The 17,189-nt window shown below is 39.4% G+C and overlaps 1 protein-coding gene across 1 annotated transcript in view; it reads right to left on the bottom strand.

Moving 5' to 3' along the window:
- TOX (thymocyte selection associated high mobility group box) overlaps nt 1–17,189 on the bottom strand; it is a 350,776-nt gene that overhangs the window by 20,276 nt on the left and 313,311 nt on the right. Inside the window, exon 6 of the mRNA XM_023727775.1 lies at nt 9,199–9,279. Within this exon, the coding sequence (XP_023583543.1) occupies nt 9,199–9,279 (81 nt within the window). The remainder of the gene's footprint in view (nt 1–9,198; nt 9,280–17,189) is intronic.

Here is a 17,189-nt window from a genome sequence, read left to right as displayed (position 1 = left end):
TCATGGAAACTCTGATGTAGGTCCTACTATCTTCTCGGTTTAACAGATGAAATCAACTGAGACTTAGAACATTTAAGTAACTTGTCCCGAAAACATGTAGCTAACAAGTGGGAAACCTAGAATTTGAACCCAGATCTATCTGACACAAGTGTGTGTGGAGTTTTGCTCTCCTCTACTGGACTCTCCCAGGATTATATAAGTAGAAACTTCTGGAGGTTCTCTAACCTGCGCCCCTCATTTCCACATGGAAGCACAGAGGTTGGAGATGCCTCAGAGCCTTCTCTAACCCTTATTTATAAACTACTGCTTCCTGGTTTTCAATTTCTGTATGGAAAGAGATGCTTCACTCAAATAAGTCCAGAGTTTAGTGATGTTTCCTGTTCAGATTAAATTCCTCTAGTTTACAATGGACTCTATTTTCTTGTTCTGTATTCAGAGAAAATGGAGCACGAGTAACCACCGTTGTAGGTCTAACGCCCCGTTGTGGGCATAAACAACCCTGAATACAGGTATCCCCCACTTTTCAAAAGCTCGCTTTACGCCACTTCACTTTTACGAGATACCTACATTAGTACCCGTTTTCACTAACGGAAAGAAATCCAAAGAGCATTTCCGCTTATACGAAAAAGGTGAAAAGCGGAAATAGCATTCGGCGTTTGTTTTGCTGCGAGGCATTGAAAAGGCAGCAGGTACCCCCGAACAGTGAAAGTGGTAGCACCAAGCTCCCTCCCCGGGAACTACACTCAGTATCTCAGCGTCAAGCTGCCATAGCTTTGAACTGTGTCTGTGAGCATCTGTGTTTTATCCTGTGCATCTGTTAGCAAGATGTGTTCTAAAGTATCAGAAAAGCCTAAGAGAGCTCGTAAGGGTTATATGTATTATTTGGTATGATTTGGTAGGTTATTTTTTGAGTCTGGGAACGCTCAAAATTTTTTCCCATATAAATTAATGGTAATTGCTTCTTTGCTTTATGCCATTTAAGCTTACAAAAGATTTCATAGGAATGCTGTACTTTGGATAGCGGGGGAAACCTCTATTTGTTTTTCAGATTAATAATCTCAAATCCTTTCTTCTTTGGTACTACGTTCTGACTGTTGACCTTTCAGTCGCTTTTATGTCTTGTTCCTCTGAAATCTTGCCAATTTCTTCCATTACATTTTAGACCCTAAAATGGAATGATTGGACTCTGGTGCTGTGTTTACAACACTGGATGTCCATATTTGTGTGTCCCGCATCACGACCAGTTTGCACAACAGGAGGCGGTCGACGCTGGGCAGGCCAGTCACTGGGATGTGGATGGTGCTGTGCAGCATTGGCACCTCCCCAACAGCATGGGGTGGAGCAGTGGTTCCAGATACTCTGCGGGCCGCAAATTCCTCTCGAGGTCTCTGGTTGGCCCCTGGTGGTTGTAGGGAGGCAGGTGAAAGTAGGCAGCCTTCTAACCCAGCCTCATTTAAGCCAGAACAGCTTTGCTCTTAGCTATTTGTGATGGTTAAATTTTATGTGTCAACTTGGCCACGTTATGGTGCCCAGTTGTTTGGTCAAACACTAGTCTAGAAGTTGCTGTGAAGATATTTACATTCTGTTCTGTTACATGGAAGTTCACCAGGAGTCAGAGCTGACTCATGACAACTAAGGAATATTTAAATCAGTTGACCTCAAGTAAAGCAGATTACCCTTCATCATGTGGGTGGGCTTCATCCAATCGATTGAAGGCCTTAAGAGCAAAAACTAAGGTTTCCTGAAGGAGAAAAAATTCTTCCTCAAGGCTGTAAATAGACATCCTGCCAGAGCTTCCAGCCTACTGCCTGGCCTACAGATTTCGGACACAAGACTGCTGGAGTTTTGGACTTGCCAGCTCTATAATCGCATGAGCCAATTCCTTAAAATAAATGTCTCTCTATTTGTATATATGCTGTTGTTGTTGTTGTGTGCAGTCGAGTTGATTTCAACTCATAGTGAGTGACCCTATAGGACAAAGTAGGACTGCCCCATAGGGTTTCCTAGGCTGTAATCTTTACAGGAGCAGATGGCCAGGCCTTTGTCCTGCAGAGCGACTGGTGGGTTTGAACCGCCAACCTTTCAGTTAGCCACCAAGTGCTTAACCATTGTGCCACCACATATGAATATATATATATATATATATTCTTACTGGTTTTGTTTCTCTGGAGAACCCTGATTTAAGACACTGTTTAATATGAAGGAGCTGGCATGTTATTTTTTGTGGGATAACAAAAGGTACTGGTTCTAATGACGTAAGTATGTGGAAATCACTCAGGGTAGAGAAAAGCATGTAAGCTTTGAAACAAGATAGCTAGAAGTCTGAGTCCTTGCTCTGCTACCACCAGCCTCTGCTTACAATGACAAGCTGTTTAATCTGTCTCGAGACTGTCTAGAACAAATGGAGCTGAATCCTGTCTTGCAGGGTTATTCTGATGCTGTGTAGAAATATATGTAGAATGCCTACATGTGGGGCACTTAAGAGCTACTCAATAGCAAGACACTATTTGTTATTTTTATTATTATTGGAAAAAATTCAATGTTCCACTGAGAATGTATCAGTATTGTCATTTTGAAGTATGAAAGGTAAAATACTCATTTACTAGGACTGAGCTTTTTTGCTATTGGTAGATTTCAATTCTAATCAGGCCTGGAACTATGTTAATTAATATGTTGGATTAACAGTACAATAGTTGCTATCGAGTTGATTCCAACTCATGGTGACCCCAAGTGTGTCAGAGTAGAACTATGCTCCATAGGGTTTTCTTTTTTTTAATTTTATTGTATTCTAGATGAAAGTTGAAAGCGTAAATTAATTTTTCATTCAAAAGTTTTATACACAAATTGTTCTGTGACATTAGTTGCAATCCCTGCAATACGTCAGCACTCTCCCGCTTTCCCTTTTCCCCTAAGTTTTCCTGTGTCCATTTGTCCAGTTTTCCTGCCCCTTCTTGCCTTCTCTTCTTTGCTTTTGGGCAGGTGTCACCCATTTGGTCTCGTATACTTGAATGAATTAAGAAGCACGTTCCTTAAGTGTGTTGTTTATCTTTGGCTAATCTTTGGCTGAAAGGTGAACTTCAGGAGTGGCTTCAGTTCTGAGTCAGCAGGGTGTCTGGGGGCCACAGTCTCGGGGGTTCCTCCAGTCTCTGTCAGATTAGTAAGTCCGGTCTTTTTTTGTGAATTTGAATTTTGTTCTACATTTTTCTCCCGCTCTGTCTGGTATCCTCTATTGTGATCCCTGTCAGAGCAGTTGGTGGTGGTCGCCAGGCACCATCTAGTTTTCTTGGCTCAGGCTGGTGGAAGCTGTGGTTCATGTGGTCCATTAGTCCTTTGCACTAATACTTTCCTTGTGTCTTTGGTTTTCTTCATTTTCCTTTGCTCCAGATGGGATGGGACCAGTAGATGTATCTTAGATGGCCATTAACAAGCTTTTAAAACCCCAGACGCTACTCAGCAAAGTAGGATGCAGAACATTTTCCTTATGAACTGTGTTATGCCAATTGACCTTGATGTCGCCTAAGACCATGGTCCCCAGCCCTCAGCCTTGGTAACTTGGTCCTTCAAGGTGTTTGGATATGTCTGGGAAGCTTCTAAGAGTTTGCCTTGGTCAAGTTGTACTGACTTCCCTTATATTGTGTGTTGTCTTTCCCTTCACCAAAGTTAACATTTGTCTACTATCTAGCTAGTGATTTCCCTTCCCCACCCCTCACCTCCTTCGTAACCATCAAAGATCATTTTTTTCTGTGTGTAAACTCTTCTTGAGTTTTTATAATAGTGGTCTCAGACAATGTTTGTCCTTTTGTGACTGACTGATTTCACTCAGCATAATGCCCTCCAGATTCATCCATGTTGTGAGTTGTTTCACGGATTCATCATTGTTCTTTATCGTTGCATAGTATTCCATTGTGTGTATGTACCATAATTTGTTTATTCATCTGTTGATGGGCACTTAGGTTGTTTCTATTTTTTGCTATTGTGAATAGTGCTGCAATGAACATGGGTTTGCATATGTCTATTTGTGTGACAGCTCTTATTTCTCTAGGATATATTCCTAGGAGTGGGATTGCTGGACTGTATGGTATTTCTATTTCTAGCTTTTTAAGGAGGCACTGTACCATTTTCCATAGTGGCTGTACCATTTTACATTCCTACTAGCCGTGCATAAGAGTTCGAGTTGCACCGCAACCTCTCCAAAATTTGTTATTTTCTGTTTTCTTTTTGATTATTGCCAGTAATGTCAGGGTGAGATGGTATCTCATTGCAGTTTTGATTTGCATTTCTCTAACAGCTACTTATCTCAAGCATTTCCTCATGTGTCTGTTAGCAGCTTGAATGTCTTCTCTGGTGAAGTGTCTGTTCATATCCTTTGCCCATTTTTTTACATAGAGTTTTTAATGCTGATTTTTTGAAACAGATTGCTAGGACTTTCTTCTGATGCACCTGTGTGTGAACTCGAACCTCCAACCTTTTAGTTAGCAACTGAGCGCGATAATCATTTGCACCACTCAGGAACTCTACTATGCTGGATTAGATGGTCTATAATATATTTAACTAAAAAAAGTAACAATACAAAGTGGGGCGGGGGAGCCCTGTTTATGCTAAGGCTCAGTTTCATAGGAGGAGTCAGTGTTCACTCTCTGTTTCCATTTTGGGTACGTTCTGTAAGAAGCAGCTAATCTTCAGAGTATGGCTTCAAACCTTTTGAGTATAAGGAGATGTTGGACTTTGATCTGTTGCGGTCATCCTTGTGCTCTCAGCGCCTCGCCTTGCGTCTGATGTGAAACAGGCGTCGTGCAGTCCCGGGACGGATGCAGAGTGTGACCTGGAGTTCAAGCAGCGGAAGTACAGACTATGAGGTGGCTTCACATTAGCAAGGGGAAGATATGTTGGCCTCAGAATGCAATGCCTGACTTGGGGAAATGTACCTCTGGAGGAGCAAATCCAAGTGGCCAGCAAGAGCTTAGGAAAATGGACATTGTGCTCTGGCTAAGAGAATTTTTCACTGACAAAAATGAACATAGAGAAAATATCAATGCGATGCCACTGACTCCTGAGGTGTTTGTATGGGTGTCTGGAGAACGAGCATCAAGCACGCTCTTGGGACCCTCCAGCAGTGTGGATCAGCAGAAAACATTATTGTGGAGGCAACTCCAGGCTCGGCCACTTGCTACCTGTGTGATATTTTTCCTCTTCAGTGAAATGTTGATAATCATGCCTACTTTGAGGGGTAAAGCCAACACTTGCATGTAAAGTGATCTTTAGTAAATCCAGTCTCCTACTGAAGCCTACTCAGTGGCTTCTCCTGCACTGATACCAAAGCCCAAGCTCCCTCAGAGGCGGGTGGTGCTTCTGTCACTGGGCTCCTGCCCATCCCCCAGCTTCAGCTCAAACCACTCTTTCCGTTCACTGAGTTCCAGCCACATGGACCTCCTCTCGGTTCAGCAAGACACTTTTATCACCACAGGGTCTCTGCCCTTGCTCTAGCTGCTGCCAGGTCTGCTCCACCCTGAGGCTATCTTTGCTTCCTTCTAGCACCTTCTCTTCTTTGGGCCTCGGGTCTAACCTCACATCTTCAAAGAGGCCTTTCCAGACCATCCTACCAGATCTCTCACTTTCTTCAGAAGAGTATATTCTCAAAGATCTTGGTCATTTATTAGTTTACATTTTTTTAACTGTGGTGAAAATATGTATAAAAGTACATTTGCTGATTCCACAGTTTTTACATGTACAAGTTAGTGGCATTGATTACATTCATCATGTTGTACAACCACCACCACTATTCTTTTCCAAAAGATTCCACCACCACCGACAGAAACTCCTAAACACTGACAGTGTCCCCTAAGCGATGGCTCCTTCCTTTCCCCTCCCTCACACACCTGCTAACCACTAATAAGCTTTGGTCTCTATACATGTGCCTATTTCATTTAAGTGGGATCATACAATATAGTCCTTTTGTGACTGGCTTATTTCATTTAGTAAAATGTTTTCAAGGTTCATCCATGTTGTAGCATGTATCAGATCTTCATTTCTCTTTATGGCTGAGTAATACTCCATTGTATGGATAGAGCACATTTTGTTTACCCATTCATCTGTTGATGGATATTTAGGTTGTTTCCACCTTGGATGTTGAAAATAGTGCTGCAGTGAACACTGGTGCACAATTAGTTTATGTTTTTGTCTTAGTCATCTAGCGCTGCTATAACAGAAGCACCACAAGTGGATGGTTTTAATGAAGAGAAGTTATTTCCTCATAGTCAGAGTAGGCTAAAAGTCCAAATTCAAGATGTAAGCTCCAGGGGAAGCCTTTTTCTCTCTGTTGGCCTTCTGCTCTTCAGTGTTCTCCCAGACTAGGAGCTTCTCTGTGCAGGGACCCCGGTCCAAAGGACACGCTCTGCTCCCGGCACTGCTTTCTTGAAGGTATGTCTCACTGCTCACTTCTGTCTTTTATATCTCAAGAGATTGCCTCAGGACACAATCCAGTCTTGTAGATCAGGTCCTGCTTTACTAACACAACTACCACCCATCCTCCCTGATTAACATCATAGAGGCAGGTTTACAACCTACAGGAAAATCACACAGTACCAGGAATCATGGCCTAGCCAAATTGATACACACATTTTTTGGGGGACATAATTCAAACCACGACAGTTTTTATTATTGGTTCATTATTGGTCTCCTCGTACCTAGAGGGTCGCTATGAGTCGGAATCAACTTGACAGGAAGGGGTTTAGTTTGGTTTTTTGCTCTCTGCAGTCCATCTGCCTTATTGTCCCTGTGTCCTCTAAGTCTGGCATAGTGCCTAGCACAGACCACGTGCCCAGGACAATCTGCTGAATGAATACATGACTGAATGAATGGGGGAAAAAAAAGGAGCTCAGCTGACTTCTTTTGGTTATCTGGAAGTGTAACTATTGTTATCAAGTAGTGTTTTTTTGATTGCACTTATAGAATACAGAATACAGAAATCATTATAACATACCCAAAATATATAACAGAAAAATGTAAGTGTAAATAGGAATGGCTCTTTTTACCATGCCATAATTTAAAATGGAAGAGTAATGGATTTTTACATATATTCCCATATGTCATGGAAGGGTAGGCTGGTAAATTTTCTGTACATGCCTACAAGGTTATACTGCAAATATCCATTCTACATAACATCAAAGGGTTACTTTCTTGCTGGGAGTGGGTGTTTGTAGCTTTCCTTCAATTTGTATACACACAATAGATAGTTTACATAAATAGATATTCAACAGCTCTAGCAAAATTCTTACTGTCAAGGGGAAGAAAACGTCAGAGTAAGCTGTAAAAAAAGTGACTGGTTTTTTAAAATGTAGAAACGGCAATTCGCAGCATTTATACAAATTGCCATAGACTGCAGGTTGCAACACTGGGAGTGAATAGTAAGAAAAGTTGCAGCTAAAAGCAAATCTGGGGACACTTGTTTAGAAGGTAAAGGCTTAGTATTATAGCGTTCTGGCAATCTGCATAACATTACCTAGAGTGCTTTGCATTGGAATTGAGATGTTATGTATTGATTTTCTCATATGCAAAATGCTCTAAAACTTATCTTGGATGGAACAGCGGAATTACTTTTTAAAATTCCCTTTATATTTTGGACATGTTGATCTGTAACAAAATCACCATGACTATTTAGTCTGACAGCTGACTAGATTTAATATTTGGTACCTTATTTTCTGCTATAATTTTGCACACTTCCTGTGAATTCTATAAATACACAGAAACATGAGGCAGTATCAGCAGAAAATATAAGTAGCTTCGAAAGGAGTTAGCTAAATGGAAAAGTGAGAGATCCATAGTGAGATAATACAAAACAGCTAGGTTAAATCATAAATAATAACTTTTCTTGCAATATTATATTTTAGAGGTGGACATACAATTGAATTAAACTAATGGTCTACTGAAATTTTTTTTGCACTTGCATATTGTGTTCTCTTTTCTTCTCTGTTATCACCATAAAAAAGAAAAAGAAAAACCAAACCCGTCACCTTCGAGTTGATTCAGACTCATAGGGACCCTACAGGACAGAGTAGAACTGCCCCACAGGGTTTCCGAGGAGCAGCTGGTGGATTTGAACTGCCGACCTTTTGGTTAACAGCCAAGCTCTTAACCACTGCGCCACCAGGGCTCATATTCAGTATATATTTTCCCCAATTAAAAAATAATTTATATAATTGTTTTAGAGTTGATAGAATGGGGACAGATGTTTGTGAATAAAAAAGTTTTTTTTTTTTGGCGGGGGGAGTGAGTGGGATGAAGTCCTGAGCCTCAAGCCACACTAAGTAAAGCAACAGCCAAATCTGAGTTTGAGATGACACAGGATCAATCATATATAGACTCAGCCCCAACTCTCTGAGGTTACCTCCCTGAGAATTCTGTTTTCTTTAATAACCTAAGACCTAACAGGGTCAACTCTTGGGTGTTTGTGACCAAAAGGACCATTGTTGTTGTTAGTTGCTATAGAGTCGATTCCAACTCACGGCAAGCCTGTCTGTGCAGAGTAGAACTGCTTCATAGGGTTTCCAAGGCTGTGACCTTTCGGAAGCAGATTGCCAGGCCTGTCTTCCGAGGTACCTCTGGGTGGGTTTGAACTGCCAGTCTTGTGCCACCCAGGGACTCCTCCAGAAAGGACAAATAGAGATCACATCTGTTCATTTGAAAACAAAAATACCATTTAGGAATATTTTGTGCTTTAGAATATCTTAAACAGAAAGGACTAGTTAAGATATTCTAAAGCATAAAATATTCTTAAATGGTGTTTTTATTTTCAAATGAATGAATGTGATCTCTTTTTCTGGCAGGCTTATCTCCTAATAATGTAGTATTAAGGCTAGGATTTAAGACGGGGCATTTCCTCAGCAAAGGCCAACAGGATTGGGGAATGGAGTTCCCGGGATATAGAAATAGAAAGTTCGCTCAGGACTAAGAACTAATCCGTAAACCAAAAATCCACAGGTAGACAGTACTTTACAAAAAGCCCATAGGATGCTGCTCTGGTCTTTTCTGTGTGAACCAATATTTCCATAACATATCACTTTGTTTAGGATTTACCTTTTCTTTTACCACAAAGAAGATGGTGCAAAAATGCTAAAGAGATCTTTTATGCTTTTAAATTACTATCAAAGTCTGCACCTAGATGGCCAGAATCTATCACAATACCAGACAATTGCAGGTTACCTTGGATACCAGGCTGGCTCTGTAGGCTGCTAGTTGCTTTAGGTACTCTTTCTTCGCAGCCTCTGTTTTCTTTTTATAGACCTGTAACAACAACAAAGAATCTTAAATTAGAAAGTACATCTGCTTTTGTTTTCAGAGAGGTGCAATGCAGAATGATAATTACACACACATACACACACATACTTATATAATAATATATATATATCTCTCCAAAGATTCTGTTTGCTTAAAGTCCAGTAGAAGTGACCATTCTACTGAAACAGCTTTTTAAGAAGTATGCCAATAGACTAGATAAAAAGAAGATGAATAGTGAAATTTTACATTTTATAGAAAGTACATGAGAAGATTTATGTGGGTTAGTTTGAGAGTGAAGGTAGTTGGCTTAGAAAGAAAGACAGCATTGAGGAAGATTTCCAGGGAATCTACATATGAATAAAGAACATATTCGTATGTATATAATGGACAGATAATCCTACAGTGCCTCCAAATCCTGCTATATAGGTTCCATGTGTTTCCATAAAAACAGGAACAGAATTAAAAGAGAAATTATGTTCAATAAACAAAGGGACAGTGTGGGGTTTGCAGGTTCATCACTTTTTAAAAGTTTTGAACTTTGAAGTCCTGTTTGTGTATCCTAAGCCTCAGGAATTAGGGACAGAAGTCAAGGACCCCCATTGGGGGTGGAATGGGAACTACAAGTGGCTGAGGATGGCATGTGTTTAGTGAGCCTGCTCTGGTCCTGTTCTGCCAACGAAAACGCGGGTGACATGCATCTGTGAATACCTAGTTTTGAAAAGGTAAAAATGTCCTGAAATGAATTCTAGTTTACAGAAGCTTTTGTGTTTGAGGGGGAATCATCTTGAAAATAAAAGTAAAATCATCCTAAATTGAGCAAAAGTACTGAAAAATGACTTGTGAGTATGTGAAAGGGTGCATTGCTAAATTAAACAGAGAGGCATCATTAGAGTGGCAAATGAAAAATTAGCAAAGTGAACACATATGGTCGTCTGCTACCATTCAGTTAATTCTTGCAAGGCTTTGGAGTATATTTTTGGTAATCTTTTTAAATCAGCCCTGAAAAACAAAATATTCTCCACCATTTCCTGGATAAATCAAAATGTAGTTTCATTGATGTAACTATTTCGGATTTCCCACATCTTGAGTTTTACAGCAGGGAGCCAGGCTTGGCTAATAGTTTTGCAATGCGGAGCTCAGAAAAACAGACACAGATCTGTATTGAAAAGTGGCTTTAGCGTTAGTCAGACTAGTTAAATATAAATCATGTCTAAAGACCAAAAATCTGCCCAAGTTGGTAGCAGAGGCCAATTTATAGCTTCTAAAGCTGATGGTGGATTTGTGAGCCCAGGACTCGAATATGAAATGCAAGATGTGAAAGTTATTACTTACTCATGAATATTTCAATTAAAGGAGAACATTTTACTTAAGGTAAACAAATGACTAACCTTGTGAACAGAATTATAACAGGACTCTATGAAATGAATGTGCTAACTGTTCTTTATGAATCAGAATCGACTCAATGGCAATGGGTTCGGTTTTTTTTTTGGTCTTCAGTCTAGACTTCTATTTGGCATTTTGGTATAACAAAAGTCAATTAAAATAAGACAATTAAGAATGAGCTCAATATTATCATATAATCACTGTACCATCTTTACTAAATAAGACATAACTAAAGAAACTTAAAAGTCTATATAGAAGTTTTTTAGTAAAAAGCAAATAAATCCTTCAAGTACAAGAGTCTTCTAAATTTACTGAGCTAATTATGGGAAGCCAAATTCCGATTTATTTTTGGAAATTCACACGTAAACAGACAAATGCTAAAGCAGAGCAAATGCCCTTGAACAGTATGGCCTATGTATATTGTATGTGTTAGTTCAGCCACAGTCAGAAACACGGAGTTCTTCTGCCTTTTATTATTGTATTTTTTTTCTTGAGAGACATATTTCTGTTTATAGGCTTTCCTTAAACTTCTTTCTCCAAGACATAATTTTCAATTAATGGTCTTAAACTGACAGTGTTTACATTTACTTTTAATGCCTTAAAATGGTTTCAAGAGGGATTTTCTCCCACACCGATAGAAATCCTAGTCATGACTTGGAAGCAAATATTTAGTAAATATATCTTTGATGTTAATATGTATTTGTATAACCTAAGCATTTCTATCATGTGTCATGAATATGCTACTCCAAGTGACCCTCATTTAGCTAACTAGGGTTTGCTTAGCATCCAGAGGCTGTTTTTTTTTTTTTTTTTTTTAAACACAACACACTTTGGTCCCTCCCATTGCCCAAAGCATCAATTTCTAGGTAGGAATAGAGAGACAGCATTGCCAGAAGGTCTGATGTAGCATTTATCATCTTTCTTTCGTTTGGTTTCTTCTGAAACAGCTACAGTGTTGCTGTCTCATGGTTAGGCTCCTGGTAGTTTACAGCACACAAAGTGTCAGCTTTTCTGCAATTTGTTTATCATCCACCAGAGAGATGCAGCTAACTCAATGCACTTCAGGCTGAATCTGTGCCCCCTGGCTTCACTCAGGGATCGATGCTGTTAGGAGATACCTGACTAGCACACTGGAGTCCCTGTTTTCTACAAATGGCTCCCTATTGGCTATTGACGACTGGCTATATGGGATCACCGAGTAAGTGCCTAAATAATACTTTAGAAGAGGGTAAACTCATCACATCACATTATGCGGAGCAATGAATTTACTCTTTTCAGAATAGCTGCAGATGTTCCGACAGAGGATTTGAAGGGATTTCAGGACGTATGTTACTGTATTTGCGTTTAAAGGGCAGTAGCCCAGACCCGAATGAAAATCTGAGATCGTCTCCCACTTCCCCGCCTCAGCAAGCTAAACTCCCACCTTTGAAAACTACCTAATGTCTACAGTATGATTCATCCTGTATGTCCTTCTCATGCTACCTTCTAAAAATGCACAAGAATAAGTTTTAAATTCTATATTTGATGGAAGTGTCTGAAGGAAGACCTCAAATATATGAGAGAATGATAAAAGAATATTTAAGAATTCCATATGCCAGTAGTGGGGGAAATTCTTAAGAAGTGGGGAAATTCTTACTTTAGAACAGATATTTAAAAATTACCCATAAAAAGTTTCTGAAAAACTTTTCCAAAAGCCTCTGTTCATGGATGGAGACAGTCCTGTACTTGCAGAAACCAATAATGAGAAGGGACTGCATTTGGCAATGAAAGTACACTACCATAATCAAGTGCACAAACCTCCTATCCTATAAGGATGGGTCTGATTTATGTCAAGGTTAGGTCTGGGAAAGAAACAGTCTCTCCCTCTCTCAGGGAAAGACAAACATTTTAAAGGTATGTGATTCATTCAGTAAATATTAGTACTCAGTTGAGCTACAAAATGGCTTCCAAATGGTCGACAGCTGTTTGAAATAAAGTGCAAAGTTGGCCAGATGAGGATTTAAAAATCATAATACATCATTTATCATTTTCCGCAGCTCATCCAAACACTTTTGAATTCATCCTGTCCTAACTTAGTTATGTGCTGTGGTTTGTTATTCTAAGAAAGCTACCATATCCTATCTAAGGATTGCATCTCAGTGGCTAAACTAAAACATACCTAGATAGACAACAAATAGCAATTCTAGAGAATCTAGATGCTGTTTGTGTAGTCTAATAAATCACTGAATCATTTCTGAAATGCTCTAAATACCAGTATGTACATGTATTTCATAGGCTATTATTGTTGTTAGTTGCCGTCAAGTCTATTTCGACTCGTGGCGAATAGAACTGCTCCACAGGGTTCTCAAGGCTGTGACCTTTCAGAAGTAGATCGCCAAGTCTGTCTTCCAAGGCCCTTCTCGGTGGGTTCGAACTATCAACTTTTTGGAGAGAGCTGAGTGGTTAACGGTTTGCACCATCAGGGACTCCTATACTTAGAGATTAATAATCCCTAATTAAAATAACCAATTCAATATCAATGAATATATAAACTTAAACATAAAAAAATTCTAATAAGCCTGTCTTACTATTCTTTTACTTTCTGTTTCTTCCTCAAACATCAATCCATCCCTGATACAGAAAAGCAAAAGTCTTATAAATACCATTTAATTCCTTCTTCCTTCCTCCTTTTCTGCTCTGGCCCTTAGTTAATCTCCAGTCATAGTTTATTTCAACAAAGTCTTCACAGAAATAATAAGAAAGCATTTAAATTCTTTCAATTCTGGATTCTGTTCAAACACTATGAAAAAAAAACTAAAAGGCGTTTTGCTTTTTTGGTTAACTTCAAATGCATTTCTTTCAACTGCAAGTTTATTTTTATAGAAAATGCTTAGAAATATATTTGTATAAGGAATAATGAATTAATCACAATTCCCTGCCATATTCTATAGAAATTTAAGTTTCTGGCTTCTTTCAATGCTGTTATTATTTAAGTGCATCTGTATTTTATATAGAACCTAACCCTTAAATGTGGTTAAATTTCCATCTTGTGTAACTTGCTCAGAATTTCCTTAACTGTTCCAAAACTCAAAGAACTTTATAAAGTGGTATTTAGAGGATTCAGAGGATTGAAAGTACAGAATGTGGTAAAAATCTTGCTATCATTTCTTTTTGAAGACTGTCTGATCCATCTAAAGGGTCTATACAATTTTGATGTGACCTGTTTCTGGAACGGCAGGTACCAGAAGCAAGCTCCTTGCCTGAGAAAATAGCTACAAGATAATTATCTGTTTACTTACTGAACGAGGGTGACTAGGGTGAGTCTGGTGTTGTTCAATTAAATATAAAAATATATTGAGAGTCTATATATGACCTGGAGCCCTGGTGGGGTAGTAGTTAAAACACTCAAATGCTAACCAAAACATGAATGGTTGGAGCCCACCAGCCGTTTCTGGGGAGAAAGATGTGGCAGTCTGCTTCCGTAAAGGTTTACTGGCTTGGAAAGCCTATGGGGCTTTTTTACTCTGTCCTAGAGGCTTGCAACAGAGCCCTGGTGGCGCAGTGGTTAAGAAGTACGGCTGCCAACCAAAAGGTCGGCAGTTTGAATCCACCAGCTGCTCCTTGGAAACCCTACGAGGCAGTTCTACTCAGTCCTATAGGGTCGCTATGAGTCGAAATCGACTCGACGGCAATGGGTTTGGTTTGGATATGTGCCCCGCGTGGTGTGAGGCACTGAAGCTATGGAATCAAAAAAGGCAATGAAAAATATGCCTTGATTGTATGCATTTTTGTGTGTCAGGAATTATATATATTATCTCAAATTCTTCCATGAGTCCCTGGGTAGCATAAATGTTTAAGCCAAAAGGTTGGCGGTTTAAACTCACCAGAGGCACTCGGAAGACAGGCCTGCCAATCTACTTCGAAAAGGTCACAGCCTTGAAAACACTATGGAGCAGTTCTGCTCTGCACTCATGGGGTCACCGTAAGTCAGAATCAACTGGACTGCAACTAACAACAACAGTAACCAATTCTCCCCACAAGAGTGCTGCATCGGTATTTTTATCCCCATTTTACAAATAAGAAAAGACAGGCAGAGGAAGGGTAATTACTATCCAATATTGGAGTGCTGGTGGTGCAGTGGTTAAGAGCTATGGCTGCTAACCAAAAAGTTGGCAGTTCGTATCCACTAGCCGCTCCTTGGAAACCCCATGGGGCATTTCTACTCTGTACTGTAAGGTAGCCTATGAATCGGAATTGACTCGACGGCAATGGGTTTTTGTTGTTGTTTTTTTTTATAACAAGTGTATGGCAGAAAGGTGGTGTGAATCAAATTGAAGTGGTGTTAAAAGATCCGTCTCTGTTTCAGTTCCTCCTCCTAGCAGTTGAGAACGTCCCCAGTTGAGTCTGCCTCTCAGACTTCTGAATGCAGGGGTCTTGTCTCCTTGTTTATTGCTGAAGCCCCAACATGCAGGGCAGTGCTAGGTACACAGTAGGGGCTCAGTAAATATTTGAGTGTATAATCCTTGGTCTCAGGTTGTTCCTTGTATGAATCAGCATTAGCATGACTCTTACATGGATTATTGAATTGCACCTTCTAAATTAAAATGTACATCAATGGTAATAGAGGGTTTGCTGTACAGACGTTCAACCCACCCCACACATTTTTACATACTGTAATTATGAACATATTATGTATGTGATAATACACAAAGCACAACAGACTTACGTTAGAATTATCTTCCTACCAATGTCATGAACACTTTCAAGTGAAATATGTTTCCACTGTGTAGGAGCACATGAGTATTTTTATATGTGTACTGTGTACATTTATGCCTATGAAGGCAAGCAGTAATCACATTTGTGAATCAATAATTCCATGCATATATAAATACGTGCAATTTAGAAGTAAAATATTCTCACCATTTCATATAATTTTAATTGCCCAGTTTCAAGTTTTTTGAATATAAAAATTTTCTTCTACAGTTTTTAAATTTACAATTGTTTTTCATATCTTTTCATTCCTAGTTTTGATTTTTTAAAAATGTCTTAGCCATTCCTAGTTTTTAAAAAATAGGGAAAATGCATAATGTTTATAAGGAAATGGCCAAGATAAACACATGAGTGAATGTTCTAGTGCAACAAGATCTTAGTTAACCTTAAGTACTGCTGACATAAAAGCCAAACTTTATAAGAAAAAAAACAAAAACAAAAACAACCTGCCAGCCTTTATGTAGTGGGTGTTTGAGCACCAATGAGGAGTAAATGATTTGATTCTGTGGCTCCGAGGATTTGTCAGCTGCCTCGTAAGTATAATTCTGGCTCTTCATATCCCTGCTGCTTCTAATTTAGCAGGACAGGCTCATAATTGAAGCAAATTAACTATTTACACTTGCCACTTCTACCAGGGGGAGAGGACACAGCAGCAGGAAAGAATGAGTGGGAAATTATATTCTTCCCACTTGTGTCAGATTTGCCCTTATATAAACACATTAACAGTAATTTCATGAGGCGTCAAACATAGGAATAAATACTGAGGGATAAAATAATGAGGTGTTGCTATCGAGCTGAATTGCTATGGCTAATATCCTCGGATATGAATTATGCATCCTGAAAGAAGGCATATGTTACAGTATTCAAACCGTTTTCCTGCAAGTGAGATCTGCTCATTAGGCTTGGGATCGCTAGGTAAATCCACTTTCCCCTTCCATGACAGCGAAGCAGTTACAAAAATACACTCTCTGGGCTAACGTGGGTTGTGGTTTCTCCCCAACGCACCACACTCTGAAGAGGCCTTCCACTCCATTTTTAGCATAACAGCATGTTTATTTAGCTCTTTGGCCGAAGCTTTAAAATCATTTAATGCAATGTAAACAAGAACATTTTATTTGTAATTTGCTAAATGTATTACAGCCCGGCTGTGTCTCCAATTAGAAACTGAAGGTTCATTTAGTGATTTACATCTGGTTCCGATTTAAGGTGACTTTCCTTTTCGACTTAAGAGCGGACTTTCCGTGGTTGCAGATGACCCAAGAACCCTTTATAACTCTTCGGACCAATCCCTTCTGCTTCACAGCTGGACGGAGTCCTATTTAATGGGGTTTAGTTTGTTCTATATCCTCACTGTAGACCTAGGTCCTGTATTATGATGAACAGAATAAGAGAATTCAGAAATAACACAGGTGGATGGAAATTTTGCTGGAAACTCATAAAAAAGATGCTGATGGTTACTGAAACTCTAAGGAGTCTAATACAAAAGGCATGATATTGTTAACTTAGGATTTTTTCTTTCTCTGTAGGTTCCAGCCACTGAAAACCAAGTAGCAAAGCCCAACATCACAGCAATACTTAAGTTTTATTTCCCTTTCTCCATCTGGTGCCTTTTAAAACAACTTTGTATGCCTCTGGAATGGGCTCTCCATTGTCTTACGATTCATTAGCATTTAAAACCTCCAGTTGGAATCCCAACACAATTGTGCTCCCATTCCAGATTCAGCAGACTTACGTCTTCCAAAGTATTAAAATGGCGAGATCTCTGATATGTGAAGTTCACTCAG

Source organism: Trichechus manatus, unplaced genomic scaffold, assembly GCF_000243295.1.
Source record: "Trichechus manatus latirostris isolate Lorelei unplaced genomic scaffold, TriManLat1.0 scaffold00018, whole genome shotgun sequence".
Lineage (NCBI taxonomy): Eukaryota > Metazoa > Chordata > Mammalia > Sirenia > Trichechidae > Trichechus > Trichechus manatus.
This window is presented reverse-complemented; position numbering and strand designations above follow the sequence as displayed.